The 24,046-nt window shown below is 48.5% G+C and overlaps 1 protein-coding gene across 1 annotated transcript in view; it reads right to left on the bottom strand.

Moving 5' to 3' along the window:
* The window catches only part of ATP2B1 (ATPase plasma membrane Ca2+ transporting 1), a 78,357-nt gene that overhangs the window by 25,319 nt on the left and 28,992 nt on the right, over positions 1-24,046 (bottom strand). The window contains exons 3-11 of the mRNA XM_054167979.1: positions 19,701-19,898; positions 17,202-17,456; positions 16,974-17,099; positions 15,943-16,086; positions 12,718-12,756; positions 11,866-12,027; positions 9,888-10,102; positions 7,455-7,697; positions 4,335-4,576 (exon numbers count right to left, since the gene is read on the bottom strand). Of these exons, the coding sequence (XP_054023954.1) occupies positions 4,335-4,576; positions 7,455-7,697; positions 9,888-10,102; positions 11,866-12,027; positions 12,718-12,756; positions 15,943-16,086; positions 16,974-17,099; positions 17,202-17,456; positions 19,701-19,898 (1,624 nt within the window). The remainder of the gene's footprint in view (positions 1-4,334; positions 4,577-7,454; positions 7,698-9,887; positions 10,103-11,865; positions 12,028-12,717; positions 12,757-15,942; positions 16,087-16,973; positions 17,100-17,201; positions 17,457-19,700; positions 19,899-24,046) is intronic.

Genomic DNA, 24,046 nt, shown 5'->3' with positions numbered 1-24,046 from the left:
CCAGTACCTCAACGTCTCTCTTGAGTTGAGAGGCCCAGAACTGGACACAGGACTCAAGGTGGGGCCTGACCAGTGCTGTTGATGCCTTCAACACTGGCACAGGCTGCCCAGGGAGGCTGTGGATGCCCCCTCCTTGCAGGTGTTCAAGGCCAGGCTGGGTGAGGCCTTGAGCAACCTGGGCTGGTGGGAGGTGTCCCTGCCCATGGCAGGGGGCTGGAACTGGATGATCTTTAGGGGCCCTTCCAACGCAGCCCATTGTCTGAATGTGTGGGTGTAACACTAAGGGCACTGTCTGAACATCTGTGTCCTTAGCCAAGTTTTCCCATGAAGTGACACCATGAGAATGTCTTCCACAAATTACCAATAGCACAGGACTGAACAAGTACAGGAGGGATGTGTGGCTGATTCCTTTGGACACCAAGCTCAGAGCTGGCAGATCTGCTGGGATGACTGCTGTTAGCCTCAAGTGTTGGATCCAAGCATTTAGACAACTCCCAGTTGCAAGGTGCACAGGATGCCAGGCTGGAGAAGACCCCAAGGATCATCAGGGCCAAGCAAGTTCTCCCCTCAGCCAGGAACTTCAACTGGAGCAGTCCCTCCAAGCTTCCTGACAGGTCACCAGAACTGAAACCTGAAGTCTGAATTTCCTGGGTTGTTTTTTTCTGTCCAAATGCCAGCAGCCACTGAAGGAATCTTGTCTGACTTGTGATAAACTTGAGGCATTCCACAATGATTGATAGGAAGCCAATAAGCTTCCTGTAAATATTGACTTGAAACTAACTTCAAATATTTGACTTGATAAGGAAAGAAGGACAGAAAAAAAAACCCTGCTCCACTTGAAGTTTGCTTCATTCCTCCTAGCACTCATTAGTGGCTCAGAAATAGTCCTGGTTAAGCTTTTCAGTGCTTAAGATTAGTCACAGATGTTGTAAGAAAGTGAACAGCACAACTGACAACCCAGGCTGCAAGCTCTGAGGTTTGTTTCTGGCACTGCACAGGCAGAGAGAGGGTAGAGAAAGGAGCTCATGAGGCTAAAACTTCATCCTACTCAGTGCATACCTGGGAAGAGTGTTGGAATTCCAACTATTCCAACAGTATCCAAATCAGTCCAGGTTCCCCTGCTCTTTGCCAGGGATCCCTATTATTTGTTTTCTTATCTCAGTTATGAAGCTAAGTGGATTGCCTGAGTCTGGGCTGAGGTTCTAGCTACTTAGGCTGGAGGTGAGGAAGAAATTCTTTCCAGTGAGGGTGGGGAGACACTGGAACAGGTTGCCCAGGGAGGCTGTGGATGCTCTCTCCCTGGAGGTGAATAGAATAAACCTGGTTGGAAAAGACCTCCAAGATCCTGCAGTCCAACCTATCACCCAACACCATCTGATCAACTAAACCATGGCACCAAGTGCCTCAGCCAGGCTCTCCCCAAACACCTCCAGGGATGGTGACTCCACCACCTCCCTGGGCAGCACATCCCAATGGCCAATCTCTCTTGCTGGGAAGAATTTCTTCCTAACATCCAGCATGAACCTCCCCTGGCACAGATTGAGACTGTGTCCTCTTGTTCTGGTGCTGCTTGCCTGGGAGAAGAGACCAACCCCCACCTGGCTGCAGCCTCCCTTCAGGGAGTTGTAGAGAGCAAGAAGGTCTCCCCTGAGCCTCCTCTTCTCCAGGCTAAGCAACCCCAGCTCCCTCAGCCTCTCCTCCCAGGGCTGTGCTCCAGACCCCTCCCCAGCTTTGTTGCCCTTCTCTGGACACCTTCCAGCATCTCAACATCTTTCCTAAACTGCAGGGCCCAGAGGTGTTCAAGGCCAGGCTGGATGAGGCCTTGAGCAGCCTGGGCTGGTGGGAGATGTCCCTGCCCATGGCAGGGGGGTTGGAACTGAATAATGTTTGAAGTCCCTTCCCACCCAAACCATTCTATGAATCTATGAACTTCTCCACTTCAATTGCTCCATAAGATTGAGCCAAGAAGGCCAACAGCACCCTGGCTGGCATCAGGAACAGTGTGGCCAGCAGGTGTTGGCATGGGATTGTTCCCCTGTTCTCAGCACTGCTGAGGCCACAGCTGGGTACTGGGTTGTTTTGGGTCCCTCTCTGCAAGATGTGTAGTGCAGCAAGTGTCAGGACGAGGGGCAATGGCCTCACCTTGTGCCAAGGGAGGTTCAGGTTGGATAGCAGGAAACATTTCTTCCCAGAAATGGTTCTCAGGCACTGTCCCAGGCTGCCCAGGGAGCTGGTGGAGCCACCATGGAGGGTGGTGCCTGGATGTGGTGCTGAGGGCTGTGGCTCAGTGGCAGTGGCTCAGCAGCAGTGCTGGGGCTGTGAGCTCTGGGTGAGCTGCTGGACTCGAGCATCTCAAAGCTCTCTTCTAACCCCAACTATTCTATTGTTCTGTGATTCTATATAAGGCACCAAGTGCCCCTGGAGGCAGAAGCAATGCCAGCACAGACACACTTAATTCACTGGTGAGACTGGGCTGAAAATCTAGCTGCTAGGAAAAAACTAGCAGCCAAATCCAATTCCCTATCAGAAGCAACAAGAGTCCTTTGAAGACTGATCTAAGTTGAGGAGAAGGACAACTTAAGCTTCTCTCTTTCCTGGATAACTGATTTGGGGGGGCTGGTAGGCAGCAAGAAGATAAATTGCCTAGAAATAGCCTGGACATGGGGACCAAAACCATCCTGGCTGCACCAGCTGTTCCTAGAGAACATGATGCAGGAGTGCTTGACGTCACTCCTCACCTAGTTAGGAGCTACCACAGCCCTCCTCACAGCTAAAGGTTTGTCCCAGTAGTGACTAATCTCTCACTAAGTCTAATCTCATTCTAATAAATCCTCTAGGGGCAGATGGATAAGGAAGCAATTTGCTTTGTCACATTAAAAACCCTCAAGTTCCTCTGCTGGCCAAGTTCAACCTCCTGTTAAGATGATCAGGTTCACAGACTGCACCGGGCTGGAAGGGGACCCTCAAAGCTCATCCTGTCCAGCCCCTCTGCAGTCAGCAGGGACACTGCCAACTAGATCAGGCTGCCCAGGGCCACAACAAGTCTGATCTTAAGACTACAGCTTTAAAGCAATCACTTTGCCAAGGCACAGAGTTGTGGCCTTCCTGGGGTTTAGCCAGCTCAACCTGTTGGGACTTGACTGGAAGATGGGTGAGCACTTTGGTCAGCCACAGCTACAAGAGTTCAGCTAAAGAGCAGATAATTCACAGATGCTGTTCTGCAGCAGAGCAGAGTTGCCAAGTTGTGACCTGGGATTTTTTGAGGGGGTGGTGCTGGAGTGTGAGAACTGAAGTAACTGAACTGCTAATTGCACACACAGCTCACTGTAGGCATTCAGGCTCTGAGGGAGAGAAGCTGGCTGCAGCCACAAGGGTGTAGGACTGCTGCACTTGCACAGATTGCATTGGGTTGGAAAGGACACTGCAAGGTCATCTTGTCCAACAACCCTGCAGTAAGCTGGGACACTTCCAACTAGATTAGGCTGCCTCCCCCAACACCCCACTGCCCCTCCAGCTTCCTCCCCCCCAGCACACCCCACTGCCCCTTCAGCTTCCTCCCCCCCAGCACACACCATTACAGTAGAACAGAATTAACCAGGTGGGAAAAGACAAAGCTTAGAGATCATCAAGTCCAACCTATCACCCAACACCATCTAATCAACCAAACCATGGCACCAAGTGCCTCATCCAGGCTCTTCTTAAACACCTCCAGGGATGGAGACTCCACCACCTCCCTGGGCAGCACATCCCAATGGCCAATCTCTCTTTCTATGAAGAATTTCTTCCTAACATCCAGCCTAAACCTCCCCTGGCACAGCTTGAGACTGTGTCCTCTTGTTCTGCTGCTGGGTGCCTGGGAGAAGAGACCAACCCCCACCTGGCTACAACCTCCCTTCAGGGAGCTGTAGACAGCAAGAAGGTCTCCCCTGAGCCTCCTCTTCTCCAGGCTAAGCAACCCCAGCTCCCTCAGCCTCTCCTCACAGGGCTGTGCTCCAGACCCCTCCCCAGCTTTGTTGCCCTTCTCTGGACACCTTCCAGCACCTCAACATCTTTCCTAACCTGAGGAGCCCAAAACTGGACACAGGACTCAAGGTGTGGCCTAACCAGTGCTGAGCACAGGGCAGAATGACTTCCCTGCTCCTGCTGGCCACACTATTACTGATGCAGGCCAGGATGCCATTGGCCTTCCTGGCCATCTGGGCACACTGCTGGCTCATGTTCAGCCTACTATCACCCAGCACCCCCAAAACTTCCAGCAACATCACTTCCCTGAGCCATCAGAGCTTTCCCACCCCCCAGGGCTGAGTGCTGGAGGCCAGCAGAGGTTGCCTTACTTTTTCAGCACGATCTCGGAGGCACCTTTGCTGAATATCCGGAAACTGCCGTCGGAGTTCTTGAGCACAGTGCTCATGGATTTCCTGACAGAGTTGAAGGTGTACACTTTGTACAGGTCCTCTTCAGGAATCTCATTCCTCACGTCCTGGTAGTCCCTTTTCAAGTCCAAGAGCAACCCCAGCAAGGCACATTCAGTTTTGTTTCCGACGTGACGCGGGAGGCCACCTTCCTTCTCGGGAGGCTGCGGGGAGGACAAGAAACTCCACTGGTTAGGAGGAGAGCAACTCATGAGCCACTGAAAAAGCACAGCACTTTCCTTTCACTGCTTTATACAGCAAGCTAAGGCCAAGCTGAGCTCCAGGATGAGTGGATTTCACCACTGGTTAGGAGGTTAAGAATTAACCGGGTTGGAAAGGACCTTTGAGATCATTGAGTCCAACCTATCACCCAACACCATCTGATCAACTCAACCATGGCACCAAGCACCCCATCCAGGCTCTTCCCCAACACCTCCAGGGATGGAGACTCCACCACCTCCCTGGGCAGCACATCCCAATGGCCAATCACCCTTTCTATGAAGAATTTTTTCCTCTCCTCCAGCCTGAACCACCCCTGGCACATCATGAAATGGTGTCCTCTTGTTCTGGTGCTGGCTGCCTGGGAGAAGAGACCAACCCCCACCTGGCTACAGCCTCCCTTCAGGGAGTTGGAGAGAGCAAGAAGGTCTCCCCTGAGCCTCCTCTTCTCCAGGCTAAGCAACCCCAGCTCCCTCAGCCTCTCCTCCCAGGGCTGTGCTCCAGACCCCTCCCCAGCTTTGTTGCCCTTCTCTGGACACCTTCCAGCAGCTCAACATCTTTCCTAACCTGAGGAGCCCAGAACTGGACACAGGACTCAAGGTGTGGCCTGACCAGTGCTGAGCAATGGGGCACAGCCCTTTTCTTTCACTGCTTTATAAAGAAGGAAGCTGAGGCCAAGCTTAGCTCCAGGCTGAGTGAATTTCACTTCTGAAATGTTTACTCTATACAAATTCTACCAAGCCAGGTGTCCAAGCCATACTGCTGTGTGAAGAACTACTTCTCACAGGCTCACAGGATGTCAGGGGTTGGAAGAGACCCAAAGAGATCATTGAGTCCAACCCCTGCCAGAGCAGGACCATACAATCTAGCTCAGGTCACACAGGAGCACATCCAGACAGGCCTTGAAAGCCTCCAGAGAAGGAGACTCCACAACCCCTCTGGGCAGCCTGCTCCAGGGCTCTGTGACCCTTACAATAAAGAAGTTCCTCCTTGTGTAGAGGTGGAAGCTCCTGTGCTGCAGCTTACATCCACTGCTCCTTGTCCAGTCCCAGGGAGCAAAGTGAGCAGAGCCTGGCCCCTGCCTCCTGACCCCCAGCCCTCAGATATTGATAAGCATTTATTAATAACTTCTGTCGCTGTTTAGGATCTTTCAGTCCCTTTCTCTCACTCAAAACTCCATTAAGTTGATATCAAGTCCCTTTCCAAAAGGACTTTTCCCTTCCCTGAATCATCTCTCTGATCAACTGAGAGGGGCCCCTGATTATTTTGCATTTTAGAAGCACAGAGAAGTTTACTCCAAACCAAATTCAAGCAAGCTAATGCCACTCTTGCTGCTAAATTGAAGCAGCCTCTCCTCTCATAACTCTTCCTCAACGACTCAGGCCAGGATCACATCACCTGTTAGCCTTCTACTGAACAAACTAAGTCTTTAAGCTTCTTATGTCTCACTAAAAGTTCATTTTCCAGGCCATGCCCTATTTAACTGAAAAGAGCTCAGATTCAAGTTTCCAAGCCTTTAATAGCAGCAGAAGTTTCCTATCTTAGCAGTGTAGAATATGCAGCTCCTGGTGCTTCAAGGAGTACTTCTGAGCCGTAGCACTGCAGTGTGGTTTGGGGCAGAAGCAGCAGCAGGACTCAGTCAGTTTCAGTGGAACATCAGGAGACAATTTTCTGCCTCTAAGGGCACTCAAATCCCTGGCCAGGTGTGGCAGTTGAAACTAAGACAGCAGCTCACCCTCAGGTGGCTGAGTTCCTTCCTCTGAGATTCTTAGAACCTGCCTGGACACAGCCCTGAGCAACACTGAATGCTTTGGGTTGGAAGTGACCTCCAAAGGTCACCTAGTCCAAGCCCCTTGCAGGGGGCAGGGACATGCTGCCCTGGATCAGGTGTGAGGAAGGCTTCTCCTAAGCCCTCATCTGCTAATATCTCTATTTTGAAAGCTGAATCCTAATTATTCTTTTTACTGCCTTGAAGAATACAAATGATGCAACATGGGGGGAGAACTACAGCAAGGAAACCAGGTGTGGAGACGCAGGAAATGATGCACACAAAAGTGCATTCAGCCCAATATTACTTAGCACAGTATTTAAGATGTGGAACAGTCCATTAGGTTTTGTATTTGAAAGTCTCAAGCAAGGTCTGAGCAAAGATCTCACAAGTCTAAGGGCTACAAAGTCATCCAGAAGCACCTGGAATTAAACTGAATCAAAGGTGTGACCCTTTTAAAGGCTACAAACTCATCCAGAAGCACCTGGAATTAAAATGCATCAAAGATTTGACCATTCTAAAGGCTACAAACTCATCCAGCAGTACCTGGAATTAAAATGCATCAAAGATTTGACCCTTCTAAGGCTACAAACTTATCCAGAAGCACCTGGTATTAAACTGAATCAAAGATGTGACCATTCTAAAGGCTACAAACTCATCCAGCAGCACCTGGACTAAAAAACACACCAACATCCTCATCTGTGCTTGCATTTTCTCATGCCATTCTAGCTAGTGTTATGCTTACATGACTGCTTTGAAGTAGGACCCCAAATAGAGCCCAAATGCTGTGCAGCTAAGGGGAACAACCCCACTTACAACAACAACTTTAGCTACTTGCAGGAGATTCTCTTCCTGCTGCTGCGTTTTTGAAGCACCAGCTCAGCCTCTACATCGGCAGTTCCAGCTGACAGAAAGCATTTTGGAAGGTTCTCAAGGAGCTGAGCAGCTTCCAGCAGGTGCAAAATACCTCAGAGACTGCATTCTGGCAGCAGACTGTGGCCATCCTTTGAGGAAGTGGTTTAGTCCTCTCCCTTACGACGGAGGCCTCCACTTACCAGGATTTTGGAAGTGTAAGCACAGTTAACCGAGATCCCTGTCACAAGGTAAGCCATGGTTTTCTCTGGAATGGCTTCTGGCTCTGGGATCTTCTTGTAATGCTTTTCATTGATGTAGGCTTGGACCACTGTCATCCTGTTCATGGTCAGGGTTCCCGTTTTGTCTGAGCAAATGGCCGTGGCGTTGCCCATCGTTTCGCAGGCATCCAGGTGCCTCACCAGGTTATTGTCTCTCATCATTTTCTGAGGGAAGAAAAGCACTCAGCAGCCAGCAAGGACCATTCCTTCACAGTTCAGAAGCTCACTGTTTTTTTAGGGTGCCCAGCCTGTGGCAGTTTGAGCTGGTGCCCAGCTTAGACACAGAGACTTTGAGTAAAGCGGGGACTGGACACAGAGTAGTAACAACTGACTGTGGCCCCTCAGGCTGGGTGTCTCCAAAAAAGAAGCCACAGAGCTGAGACCTCCAATGTCCAGCCCAGTGGGTGGCCACAGGGAACAGTGTACTTCTACCCATGCATCCTGCACCCTTGTCAATCTGGCTGCAAAGTTATTGTCTCTCTCCTTCTTCCCTCTCTGCTCCCATGGGAGAGAGATGCTCTCTTATCTGGTAACGAAGGGGAAGTATCCCAGGCCTCTTTGGCCTGAGTAACTCTTCTTTTCCTGCACAATCTTGGCTTGTTTAGGCCTCATGCCAGGGTGAAAAGGGGGGTGCAGTTCAGGCCTGCCCAGCCTGAAACCAGCCTAGCAATGGAGGGGGAGGCAAAGAGCGAGCCCTGGGGTTGTTGGTGAACCCCAGGTAGGGAGAAGGGAAGTGCTGGGATTTTGGTCTGGTGTAAAGGAACTTGTGTGTTAAGATGAGACTGGGGATTTCTGTGAGCTGTATATGCTGTGCTGTGCTCACCACTATGCTTTGCAGCCTGTTGGAGTGTATGCATTGCTTTTCCATGCAAACTTTCTATCACCATCCAATCCATTTGTCTGAGCCTTATTCTGTTGCCTCTTTTGGGGCAATAGAGCAATCTCTCCTGCTCCAAACTAGGGCACTGATAAATGAATATCATTCCACTGGGGTGTGGAGAAGCTTCTATTTTGTACCACAGATAGCTCTTTCTCTTTCTTTTCTCTTGCTTCTGCTTGCAGCTTCCCTCTCCCTTTGACCTTGCCAGGATAATCTTTGTTTTGACTACACTGTGTGAGGTACCAGGGAGAAGGGAGTGGGGAGGAGGTTTGCTAGCAGTCCCTCTGGGCTGCCCAGGGGGGTTACTTCTGATTGTTGAGCTGTAAGTACATGTAAATATACTTAGCATATGTCTTGTGGCCTCATATAATTTCATGTTTAGCTCACTTGTTGTAAATACAACTTCATTTTGCTTCCAAATCTTTCTGTGCTAGTCTGGTGAATTATTCTGGAGGTAACTCTCAATCCCTGGGGGTGAATCTCCAGTTGCTGAGGTGGGGAGGGCAAACTCCTAGCCCCACAACACAATCTTACACAGCAGTTTCAGAAGCCTTTCAGAAGCCTCTTAAGTTAGCTGGCATCTTACAGAGGAAGAATTTGTAGCTGTGAGGCTTTCTTTAAGTCTCTTACACCACAGTAAACTTCATTTTCTATGAGCTTCATAGTCTTCATCTCCTCTATCTGCGTGTCACACTGATTACCACTACAAGCAAACAGCTTATGGATGACATTTACAAACAGAGGAGAGGTACAGGCTGAGCTTTACTGGGTTAAAAAAGAGCTGTAAGCCACGTCAGAGACTAACCTGAACAGAGAGTTGGAGATTCACAGACTGGTTTGGCTTGGAAGTGGACTTAAAGATCATCTAATTCCAAGCCCCCCTGCCATGGGCAGGGACACCTTCCACTCAACCAGGTTGCTCATCCAACCTGGCCTTGAACACCAGATGAAATACATTTGAAAGATGCCAGACTCAGACTTAAAATCCAATTCAAATTGAGAGCCTAATGTTTCAGCTAAGACACAGCAGGCTACTCAGGTTTCTTAAGTCAAATATCACTTTCAACTCTCCACTTCACATGCTTGGCTTTTATTTTAACCTCAAAGAGGCAGAGTAACTTTAACTGCTGCACTAGGAGGGCCACTACTGGTCAGTGCTGTAAGCTGAGTTTTAGAGCAAAGCCTAAACACATCAGGGTTTTGTGATGAGTTTTGTCTTTACACATCAGTTAGGTAGAAGGGTTCAGGTTTACAGAAGAGTTTGTTGTTTGCAAACTCTCCCACACCTGTTTATTACTGTAAGCAATGTCAGGAGCTGAAGCCATTCATCTCTAGCTGGTGACAACAGCAGCTGCCCACCGTGTGTGTTAGTATTCAGGGGTTCAGAATATGGAGCTCAGGAAAAAGAAAGGAATCTCCTCCCCAGTCTGCCCCCCACCTCCCTTGAAAATCTGTTGCCCTTGAACCCCACTTACCTTAACAGAGTAAGCCAGAGATATAGTGACTGCAAGTGGAAGCCCTTCTGGTACTGCCACCACCAAGACTGTAACTCCAATAATGAAGAACTTCACAAAATACTGAATATAAATGGGTGTGCATTCAGCAAGCCAAGGTCTCTTCTGCACCCAGAAGGTATCAATTACAAAATACAACACAAGGATAATGACTGTGATTGCAGACATCAACAGACCTTGTTAAAGAGAGAACAAACAGCTTTCAGAAGTTATCTCCAACGTTTGACAACACAGACTGTGCAGTGCAAACATTTCTGCCCTGACAGAGGTTAGTTTACAACTGAGATTTTAAACAGGAGAGTCAGCAAACATTCAGGCTGTTCTCAAATGTGTTAAAAGTTTCCCACACAAGGATTTCCCTCCTAGAAACTTCCCAAGTCTGTTCTTCCTTCTCCTTTCATTCACCAGTGTAGATCTAACCACGAACAGGAGAGACCAAGGAGCAACTTCAGTTGACTAAGGTGAGGAAGACCTGAAATAATTGAGCAGGACTTGAAGGCTTCAGAGAAAGCTGCTCAGAGTCTGCACTCTGCTTCCTGCTGAAGGTGGGATTCAATGTGGCAGCTAAGCAGTGTTCAAGGAACTGGGACCAACTGGGAAGACCAATCAGAACTGCTGGTAGCAAGCTGAGAGGCACACTTAGGACACCACACGAACACAGCACAGGGAAATGGACTTGGCTGGACAACAGGAACAGAAATCACTGCAGGGTCAGCTTGTTGGGGTTGTTTTTTTGCAGGAAGATGTTTGGATGTTGTGCACTGCCCCAGGGAGCAGGACAAGAAAATGCATGCAGGAAGCAGATGAGCATCAAGGGTGTGTGGCAGAATTGCACTGGGACAAAAGGTGCAGAAAGGAAAACAAGAGAGCTCTTACCTAGGGAAGATGGGGGGAAAGTGTTTGCTAAGAACAGTATTTACACTAACAGCATGGAAGCTTTAGTCAACATTTGTTAGCACAAGTTCCCCTGAAAAATTCACAGTGTTAGGCACAGCTATGGAGTACTAAAGCTAAAAGCTTCATTGCTTTGTCCTCAAACCACAGAGATGCTGAACCCTTTGAGTGCTGGCTGGGCTTTAAGGCTTCTAAATGTTCCTTAAGTTCTGCAGGGCACAAAATCAACCCTGAGATACTTGAATCAAACCTCTTCATCCCAAATAATACAGCCCAAAATTCACACAGAAATTCATTGCTGTTCAGTCTGCTTTCAAGACTCCAGAATCATTAAGGTTGGAAAAGACCTTTAGGTCTAATTTAAAGTCATTAAGACCTTTAGGTCTAATTTAAAGTCATTAAGACCTTTAGGTCTTTCAGTCCTTAAGGACCATTTTGTCCAACCCTAACCCAACTCCCATGACCACGAAGAAGCAGCAGTTTACCAAATGTTTTTGCCAAGGCAGCTGAATATTATCAGATAAAAGAGTGGAAAAGGGATAGCAGAAAGTCAACACAAATGTTATGGATCCACATGAGGAAATTCCTGCCCCTCTGGAAGTACCACAGATAAGCTGGTCAACCCCACCATGCTTTCCAGACTTCACTCAGCTTCTAGCTCTCTTGGTCCATCACTGAAGGCCTTTTCTTATGTCAAAACATCTTTCCTAACAGCTGTCCAAGGTTAGGAAGTTGGAACTTTCTCTAAGCCAGAACCTGGCACTCTAAAGCCTGAATCTTTGTAAACCAAGGAGAGATAAAAGCCATCCACACAACAGCCTGAGGAGCCAGCAGCACACACTCAGGCACGAGGGCACACTGCAATTTTGGACTCAAAATAACCCAACTGGCCAAGGCTGGCTACTAAAATTGTCTTGTCAAGCTACAGATGTTCAAACTTTATTCAAGCATGTGAAAACAGCAGAATCACTATGGGGGGAAAAGACCCTCAAGATCTCCAAGTCCAACCATCACCTAAGGTAAAGAAGGCACTGATGGATCATACCTGCTTTGCCAATCTGAACTGCCAGCTTTGTAAGCTTGCCTTGAAGAACTGACTTCTCTTTCTTTGGCAGATTTGATCTCTTCTTGTCTTTTTCATCTCCATCCCCACCATCTTCACTCTTCAGTGGCTGCATTTCCATGGCTGCACCATCCTGAGCTTTAGCTACAAGGTAAAAATCAAATAAAACACAGTTTAGCCAGTGGGGAGTCCCCCAGAGCAATCACACTTAAGAGGCCAAGCTCCACCAAACAGCAGTACCTGACTCAGTGTAGCACCTTGTACCCAGAGATGCCATACTACACATGAACAACCCTCCCTGGAGGTGCTCAAGGCCAGGCTGGATGAGGCCTTAAGCAAATTGGTCTAGTGTGAGGTGTCCCTGTCCATGGCAGGGGGCTAGAACTGGATGATCTTTAAGGTCTCTTCCAGCCCAAATCATTCTATGAATCTCTGAAGTTGAGTTTGTTTGCCCTGAAGGTAATGAGTAGTGCTCTCCCCATCCTTATCTCAACCTACAAGCTTTCCATCCTGTTTTCTGCCCTGCCCTGCTGAGGAGCAGAAGTGAGAGAGCAGCTAGGTGGGCACCAGGCAGCCAGCCAAGGTTAACTGCCCTCAAGAAGATGGCTTGGAAACCACTTTTAACATTTACTTCTGCAGTACCTGGCTACAGAGACTGCCAGGTTCATTTAACTGCTAGTCTGGGGTTGACTCACTCCTGCCATCTTTAGCATGAGCACTGAGGATTTCAATGTTCCCCATGCCTTGTCCTAGGGAGCTCTGCATTCCTCACAGACACTCTCAGGAAACAGAGACTTGAAAGGATAAATAAAGAGCAGAGAATCTTCCTCTTACCTTTGTTCCGATTTTCAACAGCTCCATCTTGCTTTTTACCTGTCAGAGAGAGAAACAAGCTGTGTGCTGAACTGCCTCTCCAGACTTCATCTCAGGGTTCATTCTGAGGCATAAAGCACACCTCTGGGGCTGGAGAGTGTCCAGAGAAGGGCAACGAAGCTGAGGAAGGGTCTGGAGAAGAGGGCTGGGGAGGAGCAGCTGAGGGAGCTGGGGGTGTTCAGTGTGGAGAAGAGAGGCTGAGGGGAGACCTCATTGCTCTCTACAGCTCCCTGAGAGGAGGTTGCAGTGAGGTGAGGGTTTGGGGTCTTCTCCCTAGTCTCAGGTGATAGGAGAGGAAGTGACCTAACGTTGTGCCAGGGGAGGGTTAAGTTGGAGAGGAGGAGTAATTTCTTTGCTGCAAGAGTGGTCAGGGGATGGAACAAGCTGCCCAGGGAGGTGGTGGAGTCCCCATCCCTGGAGATTTTCAAGACCCACTTAGACATTTTCCTGTGTGACCTGCCTATGGACACCTATGTGACCCTGCTTTGGGGGTCTGGACTCCACAGTTGCCTTCCAACCCCTACCACTCTGTGTTACTGTGAGCTGCAGCTGACTACTCCTGTGAATGAACTGCAGGATCTCCCTCCAGAATCAGTGCTTTTTTGTGTCCCACACTGCAGGAGCTTCTGTAGTAGAAAATATTTCTGCCTCCAGCCCAAAGCTTAATGGAAGAGCAGCCCTGGATTACTGGGTCTGTGCTAACCCTATTTACGCAAGCAGCAACATAATCTGTTGGCAGCACACCAACGTTACACCGCTAAGAGAAGTGTTCAAGTTGCTCCCTGGCTCTGTGCAGCCACAAAGCTTTAGATTCCACCTTGGCAAGTCACAAACTTGACACCCAAGCAGAGGAAGCAAGGGTTATAGCTTAGCCTGCAGAAGAGAAGGCTCAGGGGAGACCACCTTGCTCTCTCCAACTCCCTGAAGGGAGGTTGTAGCCAGATGGGGGTTGGTCTCTTCTCCCAGGCACCCAGCACCAGAACAAGAGGACACAGTCTCAAGCTGTGCCAGGGGAGGGTTAGGCTGGATGTTAGGAAGTTCTTCCCAGCAAGAGAGATTGGAATGTGCTGCCCAGGGAAGTGGTGGAGTCACCATCACCGGAGGTGTTTAGGAAGAGCCTGGATGAGGCCCTTGGTGCCATGGTTGAGTTGATTAGATAGTGTTGGGTGATAGGTTGGACTGGATGATCTCAAAGCTCTTTTCCAACCTGGTTAATTCTATTCTATTTGCAACATCCTGAAATGCAAACACATTAATTCTGCCCCTCTGCTCTGCTGAGGCCCCACCTGGAGCACTGCATCCAGTTCTGGTGTCCCCAGCAGCAGAAAGACATGGAACTGCTGGAGCAAGTCCAGAGGAGGCCACAAAGATCATCAAAGGGCTGGAGCACCCTCCACAGAGGGACAGGCTGAAAGAGTTGGGGCTGTTCAGTCTAGAGAAGGCATCAAGGAGACCTTACAGCAGCATTCCCAGCAGCATGCCGGTACCTGAAGAGGCCTGCAAGACATCTTGGGAGGGACTTTTGACAAGGGGGGCATGGATTGAAGCTGAAAGAGGGGAGACAGACTGGAGATGAGGAAGAAATTCTTTCCAGTGAGGATGGTGAGACACTGGAACAGGTTGCCCAGGGAGGTTGTGGTTGCCCTCTCTTTGGAGGTGTTCAAGGCCAGGCTGGATGGGGCCTTGAGCAGTTTGGTCAAGTGGAAGGTGTCCCTGCCCATGGCAGAGAGGTTGGAACTGGATGATCTTCAAGATCCTTTCCAACCTGAACCATTCCATGAATCTACAAAATCAGGAACGAAGCCCAGAACTTTTCCAGCCTCAGTGGCAAGTCCTTAATTCTGGCTTGAGGTTTTGTGGACTGAAGTGTACAAGAGCACTCAGAATAAAATCCAATTATTAAGCAGCCTGTCTGGCATGGTATTTAATAGCTCCACTACATGATTACTGCAGGCCTGGTCACTCTTCTACACATCAGATTTCTGCTAAGGATTCCTGGGGGACATCTGATGTGTAGAAATCAGACACTGAGGGGGGGAAAAAAAAGACTCAAACCAAACCAAACATGATGTTCACCTTCTGCCAAAGAGGGCACTTCACATCTCTTAAGAGCTCATCATTGCCTCCTAATTTAGTATTTGTTCTTTCCTAGCTCCCCTTTTGCTCTTACAAGAGCAAAGCTCCACACCTGAGTTACTTCTAACTCCTTGTGCACACATTTGCTTTCACTCTGAACCAAGCCAACCAAAAATAGCCACCTTAATCTCCTTAACATTCCCAGAGCAGCTAATTTAGTTTAACCTGAGTTTTATCAAGGAGAATGTTATCAAGCACCTAACTGAAGGAAGAAATTGTCTATCCTGAGAGACAAAAAGCCCCACAAGCCTCCAGGATACAAAGTCTTTGTGGAATAAGAAATGTGAAAGCTGCTCCACATCTCCTGCAGCAGCTGGCACTCTGCTTGCTTACTTCCTTCTCCTTCCTCTGTCAAGGAAAGAGCAAAGGATGGCAACTGCTCCACAGTAATCCCTGGAAGTGCTGCAGGTCGATTTTTGCCCTTGACTACACCAAGCTCGAAAGTGAAACTCATTTTGAGCTTCCAGTTCTTCTTGTGCTAATTCCTGTGACTTAAATGCAGAGCACAGAGGCTGCATTCCTCTGTGACCACCTCGAGGTGATCCTGCTCTGGCAGGGGGGGTGGACTCAATGATCTCCAGAGGTCCCTTCCAAACCCCACCACCCTGTGAGACAAGCTTTTTCCCTTCAAGTGCCAGTGAAGAACTCCCTGTATAGGACATCTTCTGCCCAGAGCAGACACAGGCAGTTATTAGGTTTGAGTTCTTGCTGATGGTCTCTTTGCCATACACAAGTACTTGCCATCAGATATAAATCTCCTTTGAAGTTACCCAAGATGGCAGTTTAATAATTTATCCATGCTAGGAGTTGTAAACTTTCCAACTTCTAATTGATCAGTGAGATCTGAAGTGTGATTAAACACCTGCATGACAGAACTTTTCAACAGTGCTGCACCCTCAAGCTCCTGCACCTGAGCTGTTCCTTTCTCCTGTGAAACCTATGTTAGAAGAAGAGGTTTTTTGCTCCAGATGACAGGCATCTGTTTTTACCCAGTAACATTCAGTTCATCCTTCCCCCTCCTCCCCCCCAGGGATTCAAGGTTTCACCTACTTTTCTTGTCCTTCTTCTCTTTTTCCTTCTCCTTCTCCTCTTCATCTCCTCCAGCCCCAAGTAAGGTAAAGATGATCCCAGTCTGAGAGTTGACACCTACAGCAGTAACCACCATTCTTCCAGAGCCTTCCATCACATGTGTACCTGAAAGATTGAAGCAGGTTTTCCACTGAGACTTGATCAGAGCACAGAGGAAATGAGTTCTTCAGCTTCACACTGATGAAACCATTAAGATGTATAAACACCACCAGGCCATTAAAGCCTCTAGGGAAGCACAAACTACCACCTGGAGATTAAAACCACCATCACCCACAGAGGATGTTTGGCAGTTTTAAGAGGCTGCTCACTTTGACAAAGTTTTATGCTAGTTGTACTGGCTTGGGATACTTTCAGGAGTCAGCCTAGAAGAGGTCCTCAAAAAAAAACCCAACCAGATTTTTTCTCAGTTTAAAGATGTTGAGGTGCTGGAAGGTGTCCAGAGAAGGGCAACAAAGCTGGGGAGGGGTCTGGAGCACAGCCCTGGGAGGAGAGGCTGAGGGAGCTGGGGTTGCTTAGCCTGGACAAAATGAGGCTCAGGGGAGACCTTCTTGCTCTCTCCAACTCCCTGAAGGGAGGTTGTAGCCAGGTGGGGGTTGGTCTCTTCTCCCAGGAACCCAGCACCAGAACAAGAGGACAGAGTCTGAAGCTGCTGCAGGGAAAGTTTAGGCTGGAGGTGAGGAAGAAGCTCTTCCCAGCAAGAGAGATTGGTCATTGGGATGTGCTGCCCAGGGAGGTGGTGGAGTCACCATCCTTGGAGGTGTTTAGGAAGAGCCTGGATGAGGCACTTGGTGTCATGGGTTAGTTGATTAGATGGTGTTGGGTGATAGGTTGGACTTGATGGTCTTGAAGGTCTTTTCCAACCTGGTTAATTCTATTCTATTCCATTCTATTCTATTCCATTCTATCTCATCCCATCCAAAGCTCAAAATTTCAACCTAGCCATTTACCCTTTGAAACAAACCACTTCAAGAAGCACCAAATATCCCACACACCTGACAGCAGCATAGGGTCTCTGTCCAGAGATTTCTTCACATGATCAGATTCTCCAGTCAGTGAGCTCTCATCAATTTTGAGGTCGTTCCCTTGGATGAGGACTCCATCCGCCGGCAAGAGATCACCTAGGAGAGACCACTGGGGCTGGTGAGTGCAGTTCCTTTTATTGCTTTGGTTTTAAAAAGCCAAGAAAGTTCAAGTTAATTGTTTTTTCTAAGTGTGTTTACCATATTTCACTTGTGCAATATCTCCAACAATGATGTCAGCTACTGGAATCTGAATGACTTGGCCGCCTCTGATGACTGTGAACTTCTGCTCTTGCTCGATACGGCTCTGCAACCCCCGGAACTGCTTCTCTTTGCTCCAGTCATTGAAAGCTGTTACCAACACCACACAAACCACAGACAGGAGGATGGCTGCTCCTTCAATCCAACCTGCTTCAGATTCCTCCTCTTCTTCACCAACATTTACTGATCCACACACTGTAGGAAACAGGGTTCAGATTGGAGAGGAGTTCAGGCAGCGGCATTTCGAGCAGAGAAAACCAGAAGGAGCTACCAACAGCTGCTGAGCATTTCCTTGCTAAAGCATTCTGTCAGTTAGCACATTTCAAAGCTGCAAAGCAGTGCATTTCACATTTGTTTTTCAGCTGTGAATTAATGCATTTTAAAGCTGCAAAGCAGTGCACTTCACATTTGTTTTGGGCGGTGAATTAAAGCATTTCAAAGCTGCAAAGCAACACGTTTCACATTGAAGTCAGTCAAGAATGGGACCTCCAGGAAAGTGAATTTACACCACCTAAAAATCTACATCCCTGCTCATCTGAGTTGTTAGAGGAAGTCACCTGGCCCTACCACCTTGTTAAATGATGGCATCAAAATGCCAGCCTAGACAACGAAGCAACCACCTTTTGTTTTTTTGCCTTTTCAACACTTGAATTTTATCTTAGACAGCTAACCATTGCAAAAATCCAGTCCAGTGAAGGCCAGATCCTTTCATTTTCCACTTGCAAAGCACAAAGATAGCTTCATTTCTTAAATTAGAAAGCCACCAGTGTCATATTGCAGATCAAGGAAGAGCGAAGACTTGCTGACTCCCCCAAGGAAGCACATGACCACAAATTACAAAGTGCTGAAGTACTTGAGGCAAAACAAACCCCCCCCCCAAACCCAAAACAAACAAAAAAGGGAACAAAAAACCCCACCAGCAACAACAACAAAAAAATCACATAAGAAAAAGTCCAAAAAACCACCAACCCCCAAAGCAACCCCAAAGCAACCCAACCAACCCCAAAGCAACCCCAAAGCAACCCAACCAACCCCAAAGCAACCCAACCAACCCCAAAGCAACCCCAACAAATAAACCCTGAGAAACCCAACCAAATCCCAAAGCACCCCCAAAGCAACCCAACCAACCCCAAAGCAAGTCAAATAAACCCTCAGAAACCCAACCAAACCCCAAAGCAACCCAACCAACCACAAGAAGCTCAACCAAATAAACCCTGAGAAACCCAGCCAACCCCAAAGCAACCCAACCAACCCCACCAAATAAACCCTGAGAAACCCAACCAAACCCCAAAGCAACCCAAATAAACCAAGAAACCCAAACCCCAAAGAAACCCAAAGAAACCCAAGCAACCCAACCAACCCCAAGAAGCTCAACCAAATAAACCCTGAGAAACCCAACCAAACCCCAAAGCAACTCAAAGAAACCCTGAGAAACCCAACCAACCCCAAAGCAACCCAACCAACCCCAAAGCAACTCAAACAAATAAACCCTGAGAAACCCAACCAAACCCCAAAGTAACCCCAAAGCAACCCAAATAAACCAAGAAACCCAAACCCCAAAGAAACCCAAACAAACCCCAAAGCAACCCAACCAACCCCAAGAAGCTCAAACAATTAAACCCTGAGAAACCCAACCAAACCCCAAAAGCAACCCAACCAAATAAACCCTGAGAAACCCAAAGCAACCCAAGCAAACCCCAAAGCAACCCAAGCAAACCCCAAAGCAACCCAATCAGCCAAACAACCCCCAAAGCAATCAAATAACCCCCAAATACCCCCAACCCTCAATCAGAAAGTACCCAGAAACACCCCAACACCTCCCAATCCAAAAACTCCCAACCCCCAACCAGAACAACAAAAAATCCATCAAAAAACCCCCACCCCAACAAAAACCAAACCCCAATCCAAACCAAAGAAGCCCACCCAAAACAGCCAACCAAAAAACCCCAAACCACCACCAAAAGAAACCAAACCCACCATAAAAAAATAGCCAAAACCCCCCACCAACAGATAAGCCAAATGAGAACACAAACAGAAGTCCAAACCACCACCCAAAACACCTCATGCTCAAACACCCACACAGACAGAAATAAAAACACAGAGCAAAAAACCAAACTACCAAAACCCCCACAATAGTAACAAAACCCCCAAACCAACCCCAAAAAAACACCTCAAAAAAAAAGATCCAAGCCCAGAAAGATGACTGGCTCCAAGCCATGCCCTTGCTCCTTTACCTGCAGCATTATTTTGGTCAGAATGATAGCAGCTCCCGAGCAGGGAAATCCTCCCCTTGCCCCTTCCACAAGCTGCCATTTCAGCAGTGCCCTCCCAATAAGCTGCTTTCCCACTGCCCTACTGCCCTCCCCTCAGCTTTATGCTGGAGCAGGCAGGTCAGTGGTAGAGTAACACAGGTAGAGACCTACTTGGGAGTTTACTTACATGATTCATTTCCTCCTGGAGGCTGGTAAAAAGAAAGGCCCAAGGACACTACGGCAGCGATTTCTAAGATAATTAGTGTAACATCCTGTAGTGCTTCCCATACTAACTGAAGAAATGTTTTTGGCTTTTTAGGAGGTATAAAGTTCTTCCCAAAAACTGCTTCTCTCCTTTCTATATCTGCTGGGTTTCCACTTAAACCTAGGCAATAATAAGACACAGTTAGTCGACAGCAATGTGCATCCCGTCCCCGCCGCACGAGTGATGCTTCCCCACTCACAGCATCCAAGTCCTGCTCCAGATTTGAGTTAACAACACTGAAAGGCCACAGCTTCAATAGAGTGACATGAAATATTAGCCTTAAGTCACAGTCTCTAGAGAAAAACAGATTGATTTTTATATACCCATACTTTGCCAGGGCAAAATGAGCTCATGGTCTGCCTGCTTTGCACTTAACATGGCAGCAAGAGAGTAAGCAACTACTCCTGGGCTTTGTTATCTGTGAAGCATGAGAGGGCAGATTTAGACTGGAGATGAGGAAGAAATTCTTTCCAGTGAGGGTGGGGAAGCACTGGAAGAAGCTCTTCAGTATGAGAGTGGTGAGATTCTGGCACAGGTTGCCCAGGGAGGCTGTGGATGTCCTCCACCTGGAGGTGTTGGATAAGGTTTGCTCTAGTGGGAGGTGTCCCTGCCCATGGCAGGGGGGTGGAACTGGATGATCTTTAAGGCCTCTTCCTACCTAAACCATTCTGTGAGTCTAAAATGGTAACAGACACAGCTTTGGACAAGGTAAACAAGTCAGCAAGACAAAACCATTAGTAGAGTTACTACTACACAGTCTCAAGCTGCACCAGGGGAGGTTTAGGCTCGAGGTGAGGAGAAAGTTCTTCACTGAGAGTCGTTCGTCATTGGAATGTGCTGCCCAGGGAGGTGGTGGAGTCACCGTCCCTGGAGGTGTTCAAGAGGGGATTGGATGTGGCACTTGGTGCCATGGTCTACTCATGGGGTCTGTGGTGACAGCTTGGACTTGATGATCTTTGAGGTCTCTTCCAACCTTGGTGATACTGTGACACTGTGGAGACTTGAGCAGCACCACCCAGCTTTGGCAGGGCCCACAGCCCGTGAAGCCAGCTCTGGCTCCCACCGTTGGGATTCTGTATGCAGAGATAACATCTTGGGGTCCTACAACTGAGGTAGCACTTGTGATGAAACATCTTAAGAGAACTGCTAACAGAAATGATACCAAGACTTGTGTCTCTTTTATGATGTAAAATACTAGAGAACTGCTGAAGCTCTCCAGGCATCATTTTTTTGTTGCAGACGATGATGAGACCCTGGTCCAGGTTACTCAGAGAGGTAGTGGATGCCCCATCCCTGGAACCACTGCAGGTCAGGTTGTTTGGGGCTCTGAGCAACCTGTTCCAGCTGCAGGTGTCCCTGCTGGCTGAGGGGGGTTGCACTAGCTGGCCTTTAAAGGTCCCTTCCAACCCAACACCTTCTGTGATTCAGTGGAGAGAGGCAGCCACTTGATGCTGCTTCCATCTGGACAGCAGCTGTTTGCCCTCCTGAAGCTTTGACTGCATCTCCTGTCACACACAGCTCATATTCATCACTCTGAAGCCTCTCTCACCACGGTTTTCTACCCCACCTTCTTTCTCATATGGCATATTTCTTTCAGAGTGCCTTCATATGAATGCTTACTAGTTAATTATTAATAATGATTAATGCTTACAAATATCTAAGGGGTGGGTGTGAGGAAGGTGTGGCCAGACTCTTCTCAGTGGTCCCCAGTTACAGGACAAGAGGTAAGGAGCATGAAGTTGAACATAGGAAGTTCCATCTAATCATGAGAAGTGATTTATTGACTTTGAGGATGGCAGAGCACTGGAACAGGCTGCCTGGAGAGCTGGTGGAATCTTCTTCTCTAGAGTCATTCAAAGCCTGCCTGGACACGTTGGTTGGACTGGATGGTCCTGCAGGTCTCTTCCAACCTGGCTGAGTCTATGATTCTCTGTTCTTGTGTGACCTGCCCTAGGTGATCCTGCTTTGGCAGGAGGGTTGGAGCAAATAATCTCTGTAGGTCTCTTCCAACCCCTACCATTCTGTGCTTCTCTCTCTGAACTCTTGTACTTCAGGAACACCAAGGAGCAAGAGTGAGGAGCCTTGCTAGAAGGCTCTGCATGCTTCAAGAGTTAGGCAAGACCTTCCAAATAAAGGAACAGTAAGTAAGTACCTTCAGGGCAAGGTCATTCACTCAAGGGCTTCTCTAAGTACACTTCCTGTTTACTTCAAGTGTCTGGCTGCCCAATTTGCCAATCAGAACTTAAATTGAAGCACTGGGAAAAGTTGCCCAGAGAAGCTGTGGAGGCTCCAAACCTGACAAGTGTTTAAATGCTGGCTGGCTGGAACCTTGAGCAACCTGCTCTAGTAGCAGATGTCTATGCCCACAGCAGGGGGTTGGAACTAGATGATCTTCAAGGTCCATTCCAACCCAAACCATTCTATGTTTCTAAGCTCATTTTCCAAAGCACAACAGTCCAGCCACATTCAGAGCAGAAGTCAGGATACTTCCACCACTTAGAATCCTTAAAGTTATGACCACCACCTGCTTAAAGCCAACAGTTTTCTCAGGACTAGGTTTTTTCACTGCTCAGTGCTAAAGGCATTGCACACACCTATGGTAATGAACCAGGGAGAACAGCAACCACTGCAGCTGCCTCTCCTCATAAACCAAGAACTTCACACTGGAACAGGTTGCCCAGGGAGGTTGTGGATGCCCCCTCTTTGGAGATCTTCAAGACCATGTTAGAAGAGGCCTTGAGCAGCCTGGGCTAGTGGGAGGTGTCCTTGCCCATGGCAGGGGCTCGGAACTGGATGATCTTGAAGGCCCCTCCCAAACCAAACTATTCTTTGACTCTATGATGCTTAAGCTTTTCTGAGCTAATGATGTTGGACTGGGGAGGCTTTGCTGTGTGGTTTTGAGCTGCTCTCATACTTCAAAGAGAAGATGGTGCCCTGTTACCAAGTTAGTGATTGCAGGACAGGACAGCTAAGTGTCAAATCCTTTGGGAAGGGAAAGGCCTTGATCCCAGCCAGAAGGGCAGGATGGATCTGCCATCTATCTGCTCCTAGTTTCAGTTCACTGATACTCATTGCCATGTGTTAACCTGCTTGTCACGTTAAGGGACATCCATGGGACAGCAATGTGCCCTCATGGCCAAGCCCAGTGGTATCCTGGGGTGAATTCAGAAGAGTGTGGCCAGCAGGTCAAGGGAGATTCTCCTGCCCCTCTGCCCTGGTGAGACCACATCTGGAGTATGGGCTCCCAGAAGAGGGACAGGGAGCTACCGGAGAGAGTCCAAGAGAGGCTGCAAGGATGATCTGTGGAACATCTGTGTGATGAGGGAAGAGTGAAGAACCTGGAGGTGTCTAGCATGGGAAACCAAAGGCTGAGTCCTGATCTTATTGATGTGTATGAATATGTGAAGGGTGGCTGGCAAGAAGAAGGGGGCAGACTCCTTTCACTGGCATCCTATGATGGGACAAGGGGCAGTGGACACAAACTGGAACTGAGCAAGTTCCACCTCACCATGAGGAAAACCTTCTTTGCTGTGAGGGTGCTGGAGCTGTGGAGCAGGCTGCCCAGGGAAGTTGTGGAGTCTGCCTCTATGGAAACTTCCAAGACTCATCTGGCTGTGCTCCTGTGTGGCCTGTCCCAGGTGCTCCTGCTTTGGCAGGTGAGCTGGGCTCGATGAGAGGTCCCTTCCAACCCCTACCATTTGATGATTCTGTGGCATGAGGTGGACCCTGCAGCTTGGGTGCACTGTGGTCCTCTTACAATCATGCACCCAGCTGCCCTGCAGAAACAATGGGCTTCAAACCTTGCAGATTGCTGTAAAAGATGATCCAGCTCTCACTTCAGGTCCTAATTGTGAAACACTGCAACAACAGCCTTTTTCACTGAGAAAGGAAACTGCCTTTCAATTCTCTGGAGCAGGTCAAGCTGGTAACCAGAGCCTGCTGCTCCTACCCAAGGGATGTTCCACTGCCTGCACACAGCTATGCTTCACTGGCAGGCACTCAACTTTACAACTCCATTGATGCTGAGGAGCAGAAGTTTGCATTCCTCATGTTGTAAAAATTGGTTCTTCAGACTCCTGCTCACTGGCAGCTCCCACACTGAGGCATGAGAGCTGGCTGCTTCCAGACTGGGACAAGGCCAGGTTGGACAGGGCCTTGAGCACCCTGCTCTAGTGGGAGGTGTCCCTGCCCACGGCAGGGGGGTTGGAACTAGGTCAGCTTTAAGGTCCCTTCCAACCCAAACCATTCCATGATAAGAGGAACCCAGT

Source organism: Dryobates pubescens, chromosome 15, assembly GCF_014839835.1.
Source record: "Dryobates pubescens isolate bDryPub1 chromosome 15, bDryPub1.pri, whole genome shotgun sequence".
Taxonomy (NCBI): domain Eukaryota; kingdom Metazoa; phylum Chordata; class Aves; order Piciformes; family Picidae; genus Dryobates; species Dryobates pubescens.
The sequence above is the reverse complement of the archived record's forward strand: the minus strand, read 5'-3'. Positions and strand labels throughout refer to the sequence as shown.